The following is a 16,931-nucleotide window of genomic DNA, read 5'->3' on the forward strand; positions in this document are numbered from 1 at the left end:
CCCCCGTGTCAGCAGTGTCCCCAGTCCCCCATGTCAGCAGTGTCCCCGTGCCAGCCGTGTCCCCGTGTCCCCCCCGGTGCCAGCAGTGCCCCCGTGCCCCGTGGGTGCCCGGTGGGTACCTGTGTGACGAGGGGCTGCAGCAGTGCAGCCGAGCCCTTGCCGACGCAGCGCACGGCGAAGCGCAGGCAGCGGCAGCAGCGCTCCACAATCCGGTTGTCGGCACTGTGCTTGTTCAGGGTCTCCGACAGCACCGGCCAGATCTGGGCATGGACAGGTGGGAAGGGTCACACCCCACCCCGGGACACACCCTCCAACTCCCTCCCCATCCCCAAAACACCCAAATCCCAGCGCGGGCAGGAGGCTGCGGGAGAACAGGAGCTTTCCAGGGAGCCTGGAGCAGTTTGTCTGCTCTGGTGCAGCACAAACAGGATCAGGGAAATCAGAGACCTGACACCCAGGGCCCCTTCCAGGGAAATCAGAGACCTGACACCCAGGGCCCCTTCCAGGGAGTGGAAGACCCAAATTTCCCCCCACGCTCCCCAGTCCCTGATTCCAGGAGGGATGGGACAACACTCCCCAGCTCCTCTCCCCTGGGCAGAGGCACCATCGGACACGTGGATCTGCCAACACCCAGGGACAGTGACCCTGTATGACACCCCCCAAAGCCCCCTCCCCAAATCCCAGCTGCTCCCACGCACCTCCTGAATGACTTTTTGGCACGGGTGGACCTGGCCGTTCTCGACAATGGGGTTGGTGTGTCTGTGGGAACAGCCAAGGATTAAGGGGGGTTGGGATCAAAGCAGAGGAAACAGGTTGGAGCCGCAGGAAGGGGACCAGGAACAGGCTCGGGGGGGTCAAGAGCTGGAACTTGGGGAATCAGCAGCTTCCAGCCCATTGCCCATGGGCTGGGGAGGAGGAGCTGGCACAGACTCAGGGTCAGGGCTCAGGGGAGCAGCTCTGCCCCAGATGTGCCCCAGCTCCTCCTTCCTCACCTGAAGATGACGGCGAGTCGATCCAGGGGCACTGTGGGGTCTGAGGAGAGGCCATTGCTCGGCTCCTGAGAGAGCAGCTGGAAATCAAGGGAAAAGGATGGGATTTCAGGACCACGGGCAGCCCTGCTCCAGGGAGCACAGCTGGTCTTGGCCACACACAGAGGCAGCCTCTGACAGCTCGGAGGCTTCTCCCTGGGTCCCCTCCAGAGCCCATTCCCTGGGGTCTCAGAGGAGCAGGGTGGGAGGTGGAAGGAGCCAGCCAAGGGCCGAGGCAGTGGGAGGAGCTCCCCAGAACCACAGGCACATCCCCTTCCTGAGGCTTCCTTCCCTCCCTCCTCCTGCCATCCTGAGATTTCTGCTCTGTTCTCCTGGGTCTGCATGGAAAGGTCACTCAGGTCAACGGAGTTCTGGGACAGAACATGACCTTTTGGGGCCCTGTGTCCCACATGGAAGTTGATTTCCATCCTGGAGAGACAGGGTGGAAGCTGCCCATGACAGTGGGGTCAGGAAGGCTCCTGGCACAGAAACTGATTTCCAGGGATCATTCTCCTTCCATGTAACACAGCACACACCACCAGCTTGGTGCTCATCCCAACTGGGCCCCTAGGGATGGGCTTGGTCCTGGACTCATCCTGTGAGAGGGCTGGGCTCTGCTCCCAGGGAACAAAGCACAGGGTGAGAGGAAACAGCCTCAAGCTGCACCAGGGCAGGGTCAGGTTGCATATTGGGAAAACTCCTTCAGGGAAAGGGTTGTCCAGCCCTGGCACAGCTGCCCAGAGCAGGAGTGGAGTCCCCATCCCTGGGGGGATTTCAAAGCCGTGTGGATGTGGCACTTTGGGACAGGGGTCAGTGGTGGCCTTGGGGACACATTGGACTCGACAGGCTCTACTCTAGGGGCTTTTCCAACCCAAACAATGTCGTGCCTCCAGGATACACCTCTGGCTCTGAGGACACAGTTGCTGTGGCAGTGTCGGGGCCTGGGCAGCTGCTGTCCCCTCCCAGCTGCCATCCCCACTGTCCCAGCTGTCCCCTCCCAGCTGCTGTCCCACTGTCCCCACTGTCCCCTCCCAGCTGTCCCCACTGTCCCCTCCCAGCTGCTGTCCCACTGTCCCTGCTGTCCCCTCCCAGCTGCCATCCCCACTGTCCCTGCTGTCCCCTCCCAGCTGTCCCCACTGTCCCCTCCCAGCTATCCCCACTGTCCCTGCTGTCCCCTCTCAGCTGCCATCCCCACTGTCCCCACTGTCCCTGCTGTCCCCTCCCAGCTGTCCCCACTGTCCCCACTGTCCCCTCACAGCTGTCCCCACTGTCCCCTCCCAGCTGTCCCCACTGCCCCCGTCTGGACTCACCTTCTTGAGTGCCAGCACCTGCACGGCGCAGAGCTCACTCAGACACTCCGAGATCTTCTCCAGGGGCAGCCGGGCCAGCACCAGCGCCGTCCCTGCAAGGACAGGGGGGCTCAGGAGCAGGGACACGGCACGGGGAGCGGGGGGTGATGACATTCCCAAACACAACAGCTCCGGGAGAGGGCAGGGACCGGGAGAGTTTCCCCATGGTTGAACCAGCAGGACGGGCAGCGATGCCAACGTGAGGGACACGGACGGGCAGACGGACACCACGAGCACAGCTGGACCCCCTGGAATGTCCCCACAGTGTCCCTGTGCCTGCCCAGCAGCACCACGGGGTCCCGGGAAGTTCCAGTGAAGGTGTTTCAGGGCTCCCAGCCATGGAACACGAGGAGTGCTGAGCCGCTCCCACTCTCCCATGGGCAGCCGTGGCACAGCCCGGCTCTGGCATTCCCGGGGCTGCTGCGGTGCCAACGGCGCCGGGGGAACATCTCCCTGGCTCAGGAATTCCTGGCGTGGCTCTAAGGGAGGGGCAGCAAGCCCTTTGGGAAGGAGAGGAGAAGCTCTGCTGGTGCTGCTGCATCCAGACAGGACTGCACAGCAGTGGAACAGCGGGAGTTGTGTCTCCAGGGGCAGCACAGCCCCGGGAAGGCTCCCTGGCACACGCTCCAGAGCTGCTCTGGGTTAACGGCTCCAGTGGCACGTGAATCCATTGGGAATATTTAAGGCACATCCCCCAAACCAGCCGTGGCTGAAGAGGCACACAGTGCCCGATGCTCAGTGAGATGCCAATGCTCCGAGTGCAAACTGGAGTTAAAACCTCCATTCTTGGGCCCCAATTCTCTAAAATCACCAACACTCCTGATTCTCCACCCTCTGTGTCCAGCAGCTGATTCCCCCTGTATGGATGAAGCACTGACCCACTGCCAGCCTGGCTGGGAACATTTCCCATGTGTTCTTCCCATATGTCCAGCCCAGAGATGCTCCACAGGATGGGGACAGTTACCAATCCCAAAGGATTTATTTCTGTCTCCTGCCCCAAGGGAGCTGCTGAGGAGACTCTGAACGTGGAATGTGGCTCAGGGCACATTGGGACAAACCCTGTGAGGACAGGGTTCAACATTCTGAATCCTGGATACCCCAGCAGTTCTCCATGGACACCCCAGCACAGCTCCATGGACATCCCAACAGTCCCCCATGGACACCTCAGCAGAGCCCATGGATACCCTGGCAGTTCCCTGTGCACACCCGAGCAGATCCCATGGATACCTCAGCAGTTCCCATGGACACCGCAGCAGTTCCCCATGAACACCCCTGCAGATCCCAGCATGGATATCCTGGCAGTTCCCCACAGATATCCTGGCAGTTCCCCATGGACATCCCAGCAGATCCCCATGGACACCCCAGCAGATCCCAATGGACACCCCAGCAGATCCCATGGACACCCCAGCAGATCCCATGGATACACCCCCCGACCCTGCAGATCCCCGTGGACACTCCAGCAGTTCCCCATGGACACCCCAGCAGATCCCATGGACACTCCAGCAGATCCCCATGGACACCCCAGCAGATCCCATGGACACCCCAGTAGATCCCATGGACACCCCAGCAGATCCCCATGGACACTCCAGCGGATCCAAATGGACATCCCAGCAGATCCCACAGACACCCCAGCAGATCCCCACGGACACCCCAGCAGATCCCATGGATCCCCCCTGACCCCGCAGCCCCCCCTGCCGACCCCGGGATCCCCATCCCTGCCATACCCACCCTTGAGCAGCCCCACGGCGGCCTCGGGGGACAGGGCGAAGGAGTCGAGGGCGCGGGCGATCTCCAGGAGGCCGGAGAAGTGCTGGGCCATGTGGTCCCGGCACACGGAGCAGATGTTGTGGATGGCCTTGGCGGCGGCCGACGCCAGGCGCCGGTCACAGAGCCCCTTCATCAGGTACCCCAGCACGGGATCTGTGAGGACAACAGGGTCAGGGGGGCAGTCACAGGGCCCTCTTATCAGGGACCCGAGTACGGGATCTGCGGGGACATGGGGTCAGGGGGGCGGTCACAGGGCCCTTTTATCAGGTACCCGAGCATGGGATCTGCAGACACAGGTACCTGATGGGTACCTGATGGGTACAGGGGGTCAGGGGGGTGGTCACAGGGCCCTTTTATCAGGGACCTGAGCACGGGATCTGCGGGGACACAGGGGCAGGGGTGTCGTCACAGAGCCCCTTCATCAGTTATCCGAGCATGGGATGTGCAGACACGGGTACCTGATGGGTGCATGGGGTCAGGGGGGTGGTCACAGGGCCCTTTTATCAGGTACCCGAGCACGGGATGTGCGGGGACACGGGGTCAGGGGGGCGGTCACAGGGCCCTTTTATCAGGTACCCAAGCACAGATCTGCAGACCTGATGGGTACCTGATGGGTACAGGGGGTCAGGGTTTGGCGGGCACAGTGGCACTCACCCAGGAACTGCGGGTTCCTGTCCACCACCTCGCTCATCTCTCCCACCAGCTCGATGCTGGTGTAGCGCACGGCCGTGTGCACCGACTCGGGCAGCCTCACCACCCCCTCCAGCACCTCCACCAGCGTCGGGTTGTTCTCCCTGCGGGAAAGGCGCCGGATGAGCCCCCGGAGCCGCCACGTGGGCTGGGAGGGGTTGCTGGAGCCGGGATCCGGACACACACGGCACAGGGAACACCGAACCCCTCCAGGAGAGCCGGGCATGAGGACGAGGGGCATTAATCCCATGGGAACTGCCCGTTCCAGTGCGGGAGGGGGTGATGGGGTGATCCCAGAGCGGAGCCTTGTGGGACAAGCTGGTGGGAGCAGAGTCCCCAGTGCTCCAAGGCAGCGCTCCCGGGAACAAGGAACGGGATAGAATGAGCCTTCACACAGATAAGGGGAGCTGGTGATGTGCAGGGACAGAGGTGACTCCCCCAGCTCCCAGGGAAGGGAGGAATGGCAATCCCAGGGCCCAGGGAAGGGAAGGACAGCATTCCCAGCCTCCCAGGGAAGGAAGGAACAGCATTTCCAGCCCAGTGAAGGCCAGCCAGGCTGTCACACAGCTGGCAGTGCCCAGGACTTGCTGCACTCACTGCCCCGGGCGTCACCGGTCCAAGGCTTCCAATAACAGGGGAGGAAAAACACTTCCAGTGATTTAACCTTCCATAAAGACATCTAGGAAAAGTCTACCCAGAAATGGAAGGATCCACAAGGAATGGTCTGGGCTGGGAAGGACCTTAGAGCCCATCCAGTCTCACCCCCTGCCATGGGCAGGGACACCTTCCACTAGCCCAGGTTGCTCCAAGCCCCATCCAACCCGGCCTGGGACACTCCCAGGAATGGGAATGTCCTTGGGATATCTGTGCTGTCTCTGTCACACCGAGGCAGCCCCAGGCCCGGGTGGGCTGTCAGCACTCACTGGTCGACGCTCTTGGCTATGGAGGCCATGATGAAGAGCACGGCTTCCGTCACCTCCCAGGGCGGGTTCCCATCCTTCAGGGTGGCGTAGAGCTGGGAGGGGGGGAGTGGTCACTTGGGAGGCCACAAACCCGGGGGAGTCCGGCCACCAACCCCACCCCGTGAGGTGGCCTCACTCCACAGCCCCCCCCCTCCACCCACCAAGCCCCCTGGTCCTCAACCCCCTCACCCTCCAAACCCAAAATCCTCAGCCCCCTCCCACCCCCTCCTGCTGCTCCCACACCTCCTGCTCTCCCTGACAAGTTCCCCACACACACTTCCCTGTGCAGGAGGAGATGTGTGTGACCTGCTCCCAGCCCAAGGGCCACCAGGGCTCGGTGACCTCCCGTGGGATGTGCCCACACCTCACAACACTCCCTCAAACCCACCTGAGCAAAACACTCCACGGAGCCCACCAGGAAGATCAGGTCTTTCACCAGGTCCGAGACGCGCATCCGGAACTCCCCGAAGTCGTCTGTCTCCTCCGGGACACCCTCCTGAGGGAGAGGAGGGAGAGCACAGGGATGGGGGCAGCTCAGGGGAATTCGGATTCCCATTCAGCCGCAGCCAGTTTTAAGGAGCTCCATCACTCCTGCCCTCCCATCCCAGACCGGCCTGCCCGAGGGATTGGAGAGCTGGGCCCAAGGAAAACGTGACCAGCCTGAGCACACGCTGTGTATTCCTGCTCTGACAGGCACAGGAAGGGATGGGAAGCAAGGGGATGAGAGCTGAGGAGGAGAGGGAAGGAGGATAAAACATCCCACACTCCCCAGAGGAAGATGCCAGCACTGTGTCTGGCCAGCCGTGCAAGCTCCATCCCAACAAAACTGCCCCGAGCAGGGACAAGGCGGCCAAGCAAGAACTGACTGACAGAGAGGTTGAATGCAGCACATTTAACCCCTCTCACTGCTCCCTGGAACTGCTGCAAGCACAGGACGCTGCCCTGCAGAGCTCCAGGGCTCCAGAGAGCCCCCGGCATGCAGCAGTACAGCCAGACACATCCCACTGCCCCGGCTGTTCCAGAGGGACACACACATCCCACTGTCCTGGCTGTTCCAGAGGGGACACACACATCCCAGGGACACATCCCCTGCCCCGGTTGTTCCAAAGGGACACACACATCCCAGGACACATCCCACCACCCCAGCTGTCCCAGAGGGACCGTACGTGGTCGGAGTCGAGCTGGCAGTGCCGGGCCAGCGCGTGGAGCAGGCGCTGGATGTAGGCTTTGAAGATGCTGTGGATGACGGCGTCGTCTGTCTTGTACAGGTGCTCCCCCAGTCGGTACCAGAAATTAAAGGAAATTTCTACCACCTGTTTGGAAAGAGAAATCCAGCGTTTTGTTACCAGCAGCACATTTTTTCCCCGCTCTGCCGGGGCTCCCAAGGGAGGAACCCTCCCTGGGGGCTGGCAGTGATGGTGCCACAGATCTCCATCGGTGCTGCTGCGTCACACGATGGTGACAAGGGGACCAGCTCCCCCAGATCCACCCATTTCTCTGCCTGTCACTCAATAAAGGGTTTGGAACCCCCCAGGTCACACGGAACATCTGCCCCAGCCCTCGGAAGCCAAAGCCTCTCCTCTGACCCGGGGCTGCCCTGGAGCAGGGCCCACGGCTCCGGGAGCAGCTCAAGCTGGAGAAGACACTGCTCCACAGCCCCTTTGTTGTGGGTTCTTTTATTTATTGTGTGGTTATTGCACAAAAACCACAAGTGCAGCCTTGGTCAGGAGCAGCTGCAGAGCTCCATGGCCCCCTCAGCACCGCTGGCACAGGACGAGGTTGTAGCCGAGGAAAACTGAGCTTAACAGAGCTGGGAAGGGAGGAAAAGGGTCCGAGGGACTGCAGTGAGTGCTCGGGGCCTGTTGGGGCACAGCTCTGCACCTTCCATGGCAAATGAGCCACGCACAACACAGGCAGGGATCAGCTACTGGGAGTGAACTAACAGTTTGGGAAGAATAAAAGGATAAAGAATTAAATAAAGGATAAAAAGAGACCAAGCCTTAACAACGTGGTCTGTACCTAAGGCAGGGTGGGAGCTTTGATGCTGATGAACCAACATTTCAGTCACTCACAGGTCAAAGTTCCCAGAAGCCACAAATCCCCAGCAAGCTCGACTTTAACACGTGGGAAAGCACTAACAGGGTTTTCAGGGCTGTGCTGGCAGTCCCAGACATCCAGGGTGCTGGGAAGGGGCAGCTAAGCCAGAGTCCTGCCCACGAGCACAGAGCAGGTGTTCCAGAGCCACAGCTCACAGGAACCAAAGCCTCGAGCATGTGGAGACAGAAGAGCGAGATCTCCCCCTTGGAGCCGGCCCTGGAGGGTGGGATTTGGGATGAGGTGAGCAGAGGGACACGTGGCTGCACCCCCCTCACCTCATACTGCGGGTGCCCCGCGCAGATGAGCAGCAGCTCCAGCGTCCGCAGGTCGCCCAGGCCCTGCCCCGGGGTGCACACGATCTTATCCAGGAACGTCTCGCACAGCTCGGTGAACACACGGCAGTAATTGAGCACCCTGGGGAGGGAGAGCACAGGGCTGGGGGCACAGCACCCTCAGGGGCTGCATCACCAAAGGGGTCAGATCACCCTCAGGGGTCAGATCACCCTTAGGGCCTGGATCACCATCAGGGGTTGGATCACACCAGGGCCTGGATGACCCTCAGGGCCTGGATCACCCTCAGAGGTCAGATCACCCCCAGGGCCTGGATGACCCTCAGGGCCTGGATCACACCAGGGCCTGGATCACCCCCAGGGCCTGGATCACCCTCATGGGCTGGATCACCCTCATGGGCTGGATCACCCTCATGGGCTGGATCACCATCAGGGACCAGATCACCCTCAGGGGCTGGATCACCCTCAGGGGCCAATACCCCAGCACAGGGCAGGGCTGGGTCGGAACATGTCCGGAGCCTTGGCCGGAGTGAGAAACCCCAACTTCTGCTTCATCAGCAGAACCAGGGGAAGTTGGTGCAAACACGGGGCTCCAATAAGCAAATTTGCTGCAATGTTGGTCTCGTACTTCTCCAAACGCCCAGTGCCAGGTGTCAGGGCTGAGGGTGTCACTGCGACACAGCTCAGTCCTGCCCAGCCCCCGGAGGGGCCACGGGGCAGAACACAGAGACATAAACCTATTTCCAACAACAAACCCAGGATGCCCCTGTGTGGAACAGCTGCCAGGCATCAACTCAGTCTGGGGGCTGAAGTTCCTGAAGATGAAATCCCTTTTCTCCAGGCTGAGCCCCCCCAGCTCCCTCAGCCGCTCCTGCTGCTCCAGACCCTTCCCTGCACATCCTCCAGCCCCTCAACGTCTCTCCTGTCGGGAGGTGCCCAGAACTGCCCCCAGGATTCAGGGTGTGACCCCTCAAGTGCAGGGACAGGCCCTGGCCCAGCCCCACCGCTGCTGGTGCTCCTGGCACTGGTTTGGAGCTGACGCAGCCCCAGCAGGGTCAGTGCTGCCCTGCCCGTCCCTCACAGGTCCCCATCCCCGTCCCTGTCCCTCACTTGTCCAGGTCCTCCCGGGCCACAGCCATGTGATAGGCACTCTCGAGGGTGAGGACGCCCTGGAAGAGCTGCAGGGCCAGTGGCAGGTTGGTCTCCACGTTCTCGATGGCGTAGAGGGCTGAGCACACGCAGTCCGACGCTGCCTCGTGCAGGTTGGATGAGGTCTTGTCCTGTTGCTGCAAGACACAGGAGCCCAGTGGTTATCAAGGAATCAGGGAATATCCTGAGCTGGAAGGGACCCACTGGGATCATTGATCCAACCCCTGGCCCTGCACAGACACCCCAACAATCCCCCCCTGTCCCTGAGAGCGCTGTCCAAACACTCCCTGAGCTCTGGCAGCCTTGGGGCTGTGCCCATTCCCTGGGGAGCCTGGGCAGTGCCCAATCATCCTCTGGGGGAAGGATCTTGTCCTGAGATCCAACCTGACCCTGCCCTGGCACAGCTCCAGCCCTTCCCTGGGTCCTGTCCTGGTCACCAGAGCAGAGATCGGAGCTGCCCTTCCGCTGCCCCAAATATAACACGAAATCAGACAGTAACAAAACCCTCAGGTTTTTGTTCTTGTTGTTCCCCAAATGCTCGGATTTGACCTTGGAGGTCTGTTCCAACCCAAAGGATTCTATGGAAACATTTGGCAGAAGCCCTGCACAGCCACAGCCCCCACAGCTGACCCCCACCAGCCCTGCAAGCTGCTCCCCTGGCCACTGCAGGTCAAACTGACCCTTTCCAAGAGACCCCAGCGGCTTCCCTGGCAAACACAGGAGTGAAACACCAGCTGGAACCCAGGGCAGCTCCAGAGCAAGGAAACCAGCACGCTGTTCACCACCTGGCTGGGCACAGAGCCACCACTCCCACTCAGAGGGATGGGAACTGGGGAGCCCTCGGTGGGCACAGAGACAGCGTTTGCCACAAGCACGTGTGGAATATTGACCAGGGATGGTCTGGGGGGGGTCACTGAATTTTGGGAGTGGTGACTGTGTGAGAGGGATTTACAGGCACTTTCCCAGCTCCCTGGAGCCCCAGCCAGGAGACAGGACATGCTGAGAAGGAGGAAGGAGAAAACAGGGAGAAAACAAAGGAGCAGAGACTCTTTCGAGTCCTTTTGAATGAGAAGTCCCTGGACTGGGGAAACAATTCCTGGTGCCACTGGAGGTGGGAAGGGAGGAAAGAAAAATGTCTGATTTAAAGTGTTGTTAACACACTGAAGAAGCTGCTGAGCCCCACGGCCTGTCCTGGGGGTGGCTCCAAGCAGGATCCTGCATGGATACTGTCTATCCCTTGGGAGTCCTCATTGTCATTGACTGAATCATGCAAACAAGGGATCCTGTGGGAGAGGGGGAGGATGGACTGTCTGTCCATCCCTGGCTGCAGCAGAAACCTCAGTTCCTCCATGGCTCCATTCCCTGCCTGCCCTGGCCCAGGGCACGGATTCTCCACACCTCCAGCTCTTCATACTCAGCTGGACAAAACACCCCCACCCAAACACCTCTGGGAGGTGATTTTCCATGGAGAAAGTGTCAGAAAAGGAATATTGTTTTACTGACAATCTGGAAGGAAAACAACACAACCCCAACCCTCCTGATTTGAGCATCACACGGACACAGTTTGCTCCCCAACAGACGCTTCTGACGCCCAGACCCAGCGATACCCAAACATGAGGGTGGCAAACCCCACGTGCCACTTCATGGGCAGGGACACTTCCCAGCCTGCACTGCCCAGCAGAGAGGGAACACCCACTCCACAGGGCTGGGCCCGGCCCAGAGGGAATCAGAGGGTCCCTACCTGACACAGGAGGGGAGAACCCCCCCAGTCCTGCTGGGATTCCCCAGTGCCCCCACCTGGTACCCCCCAGTCCCCAGGAAACACTCACCAGCACCTCGAAGAGGAGGGACAGCAACTTGCTGTTGGCCATGAAGGTGCTGTCCAGGACACCCAGGTTGAACCAGCTCCCCAGGCACCGGAAGATTTTGATGAGCATCTTCTCCTCGTTCCCTGCCTTCTCCACACACGTCACCTGTGGGGGCAGGAGAACCCTTCAGGAGGATCCACAGCAAAACAACAGGAACATCCTCCAGGGGCCACAGGAGAACATTCCAAAGCAGGCTGCTCTCAATGTCCCCCTCTCCAGCAGCCCTGGATTGTCAAGAGGGAGGGACAGAGCCAAGACCCTCTGTCAGCTCCAGCTGCTGTCACAGGAGCAGAAAGAGCAGTTGGAGTGTTTTCCTCATTCCCAGCCCATCCCATGCAGGATCCTCTCTCAGACCACCTCACAGCCATCAGGGATATTCACACGTGACAAACCCCAATTTAATCCTTGTCCCCACAAACCACCTGCAGAGAGAAGCTGGTGCTGAGGGCCAGACCTGCCCTGAGGGACATCCTGAGGGACATCCTGAGGCCTGAGCAGGGATGTGGGATGGCAGCAGCTCATTCCCAGCGCTGGCCAATGCCTCTGCTGGGTCACAGCACCACCAGCAGCCCTGCCCAAAATCCACACCAAGGGAAGCCCCAGCCTTGCCAGGCACAGGGAAAAAGGGAAGAGGTGGACAGCCAGGGCCTGGAGAAGGATCCCAGATGCCCTGCATTGGCCCAGGAATCCTGCATGAGAGCTTCCAGAGATCCGTTCTCCCCACTTGATGCTTCAATCCTGAAGGTGAAATGTTGGACCTCATCATAGCCCCTGGAACACTGTTTTAACCCCCCCCCTTCATAACTGAAAAAAGGGATTTTGACATTTAAATCCCACACAGAAAATGTCAATTTGGCTCTTCAGGCAGGTGGCAGAAATGCCTGTGCTGGGATCGAGAGGGAGAGCTCAGGAAAGCTCCAGGGGGGTGCAGGGGGAGCAGGAACACAAGTGTCTGGCCCTTGGCAATCCTGGAGAGAGGTGACACTGCCTGTGCCAGCAGTGTGACAGCCAGGATATCCCAGGGGGCCCGGGAAAAGCTGGAGATGGTTGTGGGGACAACACAGAGTGGGGACTCGAGGAAGGTGAAGGGAGTTTCAGACTGAGTGAGGACTTGCTCAGACAACTCATCCCAGGAACAGGCAGAGCCAGGCTGCCCCAGCGGCTGTGGAGGCACTGGCAGGGATCTCCTCTGGGATAAACACAGAATGGGGGAACAGAATCTTCTCAAGCAACACCTGAGCTGCTGCTGAGCAGAGGACACAGCTCAGCTCCGTGTCCTGAAACACAGGACAAGAGGAAACAGCCTCAAGCTGTGCCAGGGGAGATTTAGGCAGGACATTGGGAAAATTCCTTCCTGGAAAGGGCTGTCCAGCCCTGGCACAGCTGCCCAGGGCAGGGGTGGGTTTCAAAGGGGTTTCACAGCCGTGTGGACGTGGCACTTGGGGACACGGGTGACCGGTGGTGTTGGCAGTGCTGGGGAAGGGCTGGACTCTGTGGGCTCCACCCCAGCCAATTCCACGCTCCCCCGGCCGTGGCTGGGTGTGTGCAGCTCACCAGCAGCGACACCACGGTGCTGGAGTAGTAGGCCAGGTCCTCGATGATCTCGGTGCGGCGGTTGGCCCCGATGCGCAGGGAGCGGCTGTGAACCTCCTCGGGCAGCACCGTCAGGATCTCCAGCAGGAACGGCAGTGATGTGACATCACTGCTGTACCTGGGGGGCACGGGGGGGACACCTCAGCTCTGGGGGACAGCACAGGGAGAGCCACGGGGACATCCCGGCCCACGGAGAGAGCTGGGGCTGGGTGGGCTTTAGGGTCCCTTCCCACCCAAACCATCCCACGACTCCACGATTCCAGAGGCTCAGCCCTGGCCACGGGGAACAGCCCTGCCCAGAGGAGTCTCCGGGATGGCTCAGCCCAAGGATTTCCAACAGCGAAGCAACAGAAGGTTTCCCAGCCCACGAGTCCAAGGGCCACCACTTGGACAAATCCCATCTCCCCCTGCTGCCGACAGACAGGGAGCCACCTCAGTGTCAGTGTCACTGTGCAGCAGCGTGTGGCACCCCGTGGGGACACCTGGGGACACCCCACAGCCACCAGCCCCAGCCTCACTGCTCCATGGGGGACACCTGGGGACACCCCACAGCAACCAGCCCCAGCCTCGCTGCTCCATGGGGGACACCTGGGGACACCCCACAGCGACCAGCCCCAGCCTCGCTGCTCCACCCCACCACTGCCAAAGCCAGGGGCTGAGGGATCATCCCTAACAAAGCAGGGATGAGGGAAAGCGCTGAGTCCCGGGCTGGGAGCAGGGAAGCGTGAACAGAGCTGCTCCAGAGCCACAGGCAGCCCCTCCTGACACCATCCCGGGCACGAACAGCAGGGATCCAGGGAGGGAAATTCCTTCCCATGGACCACAGGGGATCACCCGCCTGCCACATGCCCATGGAACAACCCCGAGCTCAGGGACAGAACGGGCACTCACTTCTCCACCAGGGTCTGCACACAGCCCTTCCACGAAGCCATCTGCAGGGCCAGGTCGGCGATGGCCAGAGCCAGCTGGGGGAGTGGGGAAAACATGGATCAGCGGGGAAAACATGGATCAGTATGGAAAACATGGATCAGTGTGCGCACGGCCGGCATGTGCCGGGAGAAAGGGCCTGCAGGGAACTCTGGAATCCACCCCCAACATCCCTGTGGGCAGGGAACTCTGGAATCCACCTCCACCATCCCCGTGGGCAGGGAACTCCAGGATCCACCCCCAGCATCCCTGCCTGTGCTCAAACCCTGTGGTGACACCCTGAGGGGTGACATTCCCTCCTGGAGTACTCAGGAGTCAGACAGGCACCCTGGTCTCAGCCTGGAGGTGCCAGATCCCTCCGTGCCCCCAGGAACGTATGGATAATGGGAAGGAAGGGAGCGAAGAGTGCAGAGAAATCCCCCTGGACACCCAGGGCGCTGTTGGGTTGGGTCCTCATGGCAGAGCACAGGGAAAAGCCCGGGAAGAGCTGCTGCTCCTTCCCAAACAGCAAAGGAAGATTCAGTAACGGGTGTGACAAAAGGAACCAAGGAGGGAGAACAATCCCCTGCCAGGCTGGGAGCAGGGAGCAGCCATCCCTGTCTCCAGCCCAGCAGTGGCCCTGGAGTGAGCAGCTCCCTCCCCCTGCCAGCACCCACCTGGGTGACAATGACCGGGGACAGGTCCTTCAAGTTCTGGATGTGGGATAGCAGAGAGTCCCGGAGCGAGGCGTGGGAATCCGTGGGGAGCTCGTAGAAGGAGGTTTGGATCTTCATCTTCATGGTCTGCGCCGCGAAGTAGCAGGACTCCACATCCTGGTGGATCTGCAGCAGCTGGTCCGAGATCTCCCAGGCATGGACCTGTGGGAAAACCAGGGCGTGGTCAGAGAGCAGGGCTGGAACAGCCCCGAGGGCTCAGTGGGGTCAGGGGGCTGCAGACACAGCCCAGACCCCCATGGGAACACAGCCCTGTCCTGCTGCAGAGAGTCCAGAGGAGCCCATCCAGGAGATGCTGCCAGGGCTGGAGCCCCTCTGCTCTGGAGCCAGGCTGGGAGAGCTGGGAAAGTTCAGAGAAGGCTCCAGGGAGAGCTGAGAGCCCCTTGCAGGGCCTGAAGGGGCTCCAGGAGAGCTGGAGAGGGACTGGGGACAAGGCATGGAGGGACAGGACACAGGGAATGGCTTCCCAGTGCCAGAGGGCAGGGAGAGATGGGATATTGGGAAGGAATTCCTGGCTGGGAGGGTGGGGAGGCCCTGGCCCAGGTTGCCCAGAGAAGCTGTGGCTGCCCCTGGATCCCTGGAAGTGTCCAAGGCCAGGTTGGATGGGGCTTGGAGCAACCTGGGCTGGTGGAAGGTGTCCCTGCCCGTGGCAGGGGTGGCACTGGGTGGGTTTTAAGGTCCCTTCCCACCCAACCCATTCCATGATTCCCCCACACCACGCTGCCACCCCCAGCACTGTCATCACTGGGAAAATCACTGTATGGGATTCCACAAGAGTCCTCCCGAGAGGAAATGAGGGCAGCAGGTCACAGGGCTGGAGGAGGGGGATATTCCTCCTTTTTTTCCCTTAGGGGAGGTAAAGCCAGTTCCAACCACAGTCACGGATGGACAAACACCACACCCTGAAAGGAAGAGCTCCCCAAACACCACTCTTGGGTTCAGCGTGGCTAAAAATCCCAAATCCAGCTGACATGGAAACCTGGGAACAGAACTTCAGCCAAGTCCATGAGCTTCACAGCCCTCATCTCTGAGAGCCTCTCTCAGGACTTCCCTGAGCTCCACCAGTGGGACATAAAAGCTCTGCACCCCTAAACCCCATCTCCGGTCCTGATGGACCCAGCTATTCCTGGCACAACACTCACCTGTAACAACCTCTAACAGGGAGTGAGAAAAACCCAGAGGCATTGCTGATGGAGACACCCCCTCTGGATTTATTTATCCCCACCAGGAAACTCCCCAGCTCGGGATAAACAAAAAGTTAAGAAGCTCAACACCTACAACAGCCACAATCCAAGCCCTGCCATGAAACCCTTTCTCTGTGAACAGGCAGATGATTCCCAGCTTGGATGGAACAGCAGCAGTGATGGAACAGTGGCCACAGGACCCAAATCCTCCCAAAGCAGCCCCAGAGCTCAGGGATAATCCCTCGGGAGCCACTGACTCAGCAGAGCCAGCACAATTATTCATGGCCCTGAGCACCAATGACCACAGGGAGCTGCTTCCAGCCACAGCTCATCCAGGAATTCCAGAGCTCTGAGAGCTGAGCGCCCTCAGGCAGCTCCAACCACGCTGAGCTGGGGTGATATCCAGGGAAATCCCACTCTGAGGGAAGGTTCAGCAGGAATAGGTGTACAGGGCAGCAGGACAGGCAGGGAAGAGCTTGAAGGAATGTCAGGAGAGAAGTAAATGCCCAGCCCTGAGAGAAATGTCCAGCCCAGAGAGGCTGGAGCCCCTCTGCCATGGAGGGATGGGAGAGCTGGGGGATCCCTTGGGAAGGGAAGGCTCCAGGGAGGCCTTGGAGCCCTTCCAGTGCCTCAGGGGGCTTCCCAAGCACGGGCTGTGCCCAAGCAGACCCCCAGGGTCCCTCCCTGGCCCAGGGCCCCCGACACAACCCCCCCAGACCGAGGCCAGCAGCCTCATCCTTGGGCATTGGGTGACCAGCACCCTTGGGACCCGGGAATTTGTCATCTCCATCGGTGTCCTGGCAGCCCAAATCCCACATTTCGGGTCACACCAAACCCCCAGGGCCCGGCTCACAGCCACGGATCCACGTTCTCCCAAGGCTCCAGACACCAGGGATGCAGGGAACCCTCAGCCAGGAGGCTCAGAGAGCTGGGACAGGGCCAATCCCACCTGGAATATGGTTCCTCTGCAGGAGGGAAGCCCCAGCCAGGCTGGAACCAGCCTCCACGTGGCTCCCAGCTGAGGGATCCTCAAATCCTTGGATTTAGGTCAACGTGCACCTCCAGCCCAGCTCTCCAGTGCTGTGCAAGCTCCACCACTGCAGGCCCCATTTCCCGGGAATAACCAGCAGCAAAGGCAAGGAACGAGGCTGCCAGGGGGGCTGATGGACAAACCTGAACCCCCCATCCTGCCAGGGACCTCAGGGACACCCCAAACCCAAACCTGAGCCCTCCTGTCCTGCCAGGGACCTCAGGGACACCCCAACCCCAAACCTGAGCCCTCCTGTCCTGCCAGGGACCTCAGGGACACCCCAA

The 16,931-nt window shown here is 60.6% G+C and overlaps 1 protein-coding gene across 1 annotated transcript in view; it reads right to left on the minus strand.

Moving 5' to 3' along the window:
• Positions 1-16,931, minus strand: part of TNPO3 (transportin 3) — a 23,773-nt gene that overhangs the window by 4,473 nt on the left and 2,369 nt on the right. Inside the window, exons 2-16 of the mRNA XM_027701556.1 lie at positions 14,377-14,577; positions 13,685-13,758; positions 12,755-12,911; positions 11,162-11,305; positions 9,294-9,469; positions 8,169-8,307; positions 6,963-7,109; positions 6,185-6,292; positions 5,758-5,849; positions 4,799-4,938; positions 4,106-4,297; positions 2,339-2,430; positions 993-1,069; positions 699-759; positions 120-260 (exon numbers count right to left, since the gene is read on the minus strand). Coding sequence (XP_027557357.1) covers positions 120-260; positions 699-759; positions 993-1,069; positions 2,339-2,430; positions 4,106-4,297; positions 4,799-4,938; positions 5,758-5,849; positions 6,185-6,292; positions 6,963-7,109; positions 8,169-8,307; positions 9,294-9,469; positions 11,162-11,305; positions 12,755-12,911; positions 13,685-13,758; positions 14,377-14,577 — 1,941 coding nt within the window. The remainder of the gene's footprint in view (positions 1-119; positions 261-698; positions 760-992; positions 1,070-2,338; positions 2,431-4,105; positions 4,298-4,798; positions 4,939-5,757; positions 5,850-6,184; positions 6,293-6,962; positions 7,110-8,168; positions 8,308-9,293; positions 9,470-11,161; positions 11,306-12,754; positions 12,912-13,684; positions 13,759-14,376; positions 14,578-16,931) is intronic.

This window comes from Neopelma chrysocephalum, unplaced genomic scaffold, assembly GCF_003984885.1.
Source record: "Neopelma chrysocephalum unplaced genomic scaffold, ASM398488v2 Primary Assembly neopelma1_162, whole genome shotgun sequence".
Taxonomy (NCBI): domain Eukaryota; kingdom Metazoa; phylum Chordata; class Aves; order Passeriformes; family Pipridae; genus Neopelma; species Neopelma chrysocephalum.